This window comes from Parambassis ranga, chromosome 9, assembly GCF_900634625.1.
Source record: "Parambassis ranga chromosome 9, fParRan2.1, whole genome shotgun sequence".
In the NCBI taxonomy this organism is placed as follows: Eukaryota; Metazoa; Chordata; class Actinopteri; family Ambassidae; genus Parambassis; species Parambassis ranga.
The window spans coordinates 21,160,294-21,163,323 of record NC_041030.1 but is presented as its reverse complement, the minus strand read 5'-3'; the positions used below and the strand labels follow the sequence as shown (position 1 = coordinate 21,163,323).

The window sequence follows — 3,030 nt, the reverse complement described above, 5'->3', positions numbered from 1 at the left end:
CCTGGACTTTCCGTCAACCATCGGACCCCAGCCCACGAGGGAGGGACCAGTCCCGGAAAGGGTCTCAAGCAGTGGCCACTGTCTTTCTCTGGATCTCACCTCGTCCGCTGGGATCGTCAGGTATCTTGGAATCCGGCTCGAAGGACCAATTAAATGTTAGGTTTAAACCCCAAACATTTGTATTACACAACCTGTACAAAAGAGACACAGAGAGTTAGATATCTTTTACTTGCAAGGAGAGTGACCAGAGACTGCCCAGTTACAATCTCCCACGCCACTCTGAAACAGCTCTGGGTTCTCCAAGCCTTTTATTAGTTAGGAACGCCCTAATACATAGTTTACTAAGGGAAAAAGGGTTCATGTATCACAAAGTTTGTCTCAGCACTCCTTATCTTAGTTTCGTTTTACAATGTCCTTGAACATCTTTAACAAGCTCTGTGTGAGTGTGTGTGTGTGTCATCTCATAAATGATAATACACACAATAAGATAGTTAATTCATTATGCACACATAAAGAGTAAGATGTAAACTCATATAAACTCATAAAGAATAAAGTAAAAGTAGGATAACTTATGTACATTGATTCCAACACTAACAGCTGCCATGATGCAGATAATCAGTGTTATTCAGTTCACCTGTCATGATAAGCCTGATAACGACATGACGCCATCTGCTGGACACAAATAAAACAACATTTAATAACGTGACGTGTTATAGAAAGTGAAAATAGATTTATGAACAGACCTGAGACGCCATCACAGGGTGTGAGATCTCTGCTGACAAAGACGGTTTAGGAGGATTTTAACTGGAAAAGTGACTTTAAACTGGTGAGTCTGACTGTTGAAAGAACTTCTAGAACAAATGGCTGAGAAACTTCTTGAAAACTTCCTGAGCTGCCATGTGTGCTCAGAGACTTTCAGAGATCCTGTGACTCTGAGCTGCAGCCACAGCTTCTATTCAAGCTGCCTGCAGAAATTCTGGGAACAAACTAAAAACAAAAACTGTCCCATCTGTAAAAGAAGATCATCAAAGGATGGTACAGGAGTTAATTTCACTCTGAAGGAACTGGCTGACTCGTTTGCTGGGAGACAGAAACCTGAATCATCAGAGAGAATGAAAGAAACAAAGGTGGAGGTGGTGTGTAGTAAACACCCAGAAGAGACTAGAATGTTCTGTGAGGACGAGCAGAGAGCTGTGTGTCCTGTCTGTGAGTTTTCTCTGCACCAGACTCACAAAGTGGTTCCTGTAGAACAAGCAGTCAGAGACCTGAAGGAGCAGCTGAGATCTGACTTAAAGTCTCTGCAGGACAAGAGGGACAAATACAAACAAGTGGAGGACACATACAATGAAATGTCTCAACACGTCAAGAAGCAGCTGTTGTCCACAGAGACACAGATCAGAGCAGAGTTCAACAAGCTCCACCAGTTCCTGAAAGAGGAAGAGGAGTCCAGACTGGCAGCTCTGAGGGAGGAAGAGGAGCAGAAGGGGAAGACTCTGAGCAGAGAGATGAAGAGGATTCAGCAGCAGATGTCCTCTCTGTCAGACAGCATCTCTGCTGTTGAAGAAGAGCTGCAGAAACAGCAGGTGTCATTCCTCAGCAGTTATAAAGACACTCAGAGCAGAGCCAGAGCCCAGAGCTCACTGTCAGATCCACAGCTGGTCTCAGGAGCACTGATAGATGTGGCCAAACACCTGGGCAACCTGTCCTTCAGAGTCTGGGAGAAGATGAAGGACAAGGTCCACTTCAGTCCTGTCATTCTGGACCCAAACACTGCAAGCGGATGGCTCTATCTGTCTGATGATCTGACCAGTGTGAGAAATGGAGACACAGAGCAGAAACTTCCTGATAATCCAGAGAGAAACACTAATTATACTCATGTTTTAGGCTCTGAGGGCTTCAGCTCAGGGAAACACAGCTGGGAGGTGGAGGTGGGAGATCATCCTCACTGGAATGTTGGTTTAGCTAAAGAGTCAGTTGATAGAAAGGGAGAGAGATATGTTTCACCAGAATATGGAATCTGGTGTTTATGGCATCGCAATGGAAAATACACTAATGGTGCTGGTAAGACTGTCACAGTTCAGAAGAGTCTCCAGAGGATCAGAGTCCAGCTGGACTATGACAGGGGGAAGGTGTCCTTCTACAACTCTGAAGACATGACTCACATCTGCACTTACAGAGACACTTTCACTGAGAAACTCCTCCCATATTTTGGTGTTGGACAGTCTGCTGGTTCAACAACCACTGATATCAAAGTGTCAGTCTGAGGTTTCTCTGAGATGTTCAGAGATGTGAGGATAATTCCACTTTTTATTTTGATGTTGTTGAGCAGCAGAGTTGATTTGTTGTGGAGTGTCACAGAAATATTGAATCCATCTGTCTGTGCTGTCAGAAATCAATGATGTCATGTAGTTATTATTTTCTTTGATTGTTTCCAGGAAACCAGCAGCAACAACATGAAATCCTTCCTGGAAATCATTGATTTAAAGATCAATGATTTATTTGTTTTCTTTGATTCAGATGGTGAACTCCTGTTTTTGATATTATTGATCCATGCTTTTCTGTTTTCTGCTGTATTTGCTGATATTTGAGCAGTTTTCTCTGTCATGATTCATCTTTTTACTTCATCTGGTTTCCTGTTTTATTTTGAAATAAAGTGGATTTTGTTGAATGTTTGACTCATGTTTATGGTTGATGTGTAGAAATGTTGATCTGACATGTTTCTGTGGTTTGCAGGTTGTTACAGTCTAACTGGAGTAAAGGAGTATGTCGCCATCTGCTGGTGATCAGCTGCATGGATTAGAACCAGACAAAGTGCTCTTATTTACAGTTTTTTCAGTTGCTTACACACTAAAATTAAAACTTTCCCACAATAAAAAAACCCTACACTCAAGGAGCAAAACACAGGCCTAGATTTGCACAACTGTAAGCACATTGTCAGCTTCACACTTTTTGCAAAACATCACACACACTTGTATGCATTTGACACCCCATGAGCCAGATGGTTAAGCACAGCCACCAGGTGTGCACACA

The 3,030-nt window shown here is 42.7% G+C and overlaps 1 protein-coding gene across 1 annotated transcript; it reads left to right on the top strand.

The window, feature by feature from the left end:
* The first annotated feature begins 723 nt into the window (after nt 1-723).
* On the top strand, nt 724-2,672 carry LOC114440941 (nuclear factor 7, brain-like). The gene has a single exon (XM_028413620.1). The coding sequence runs from the start codon at nt 861-863 to the stop codon at nt 2,262-2,264; it is 1,404 nt and encodes a 467-aa protein (XP_028269421.1). The 5' UTR covers nt 724-860; the 3' UTR covers nt 2,265-2,672.
* The last annotated feature ends 358 nt before the right edge of the window (nt 2,673-3,030 follow it).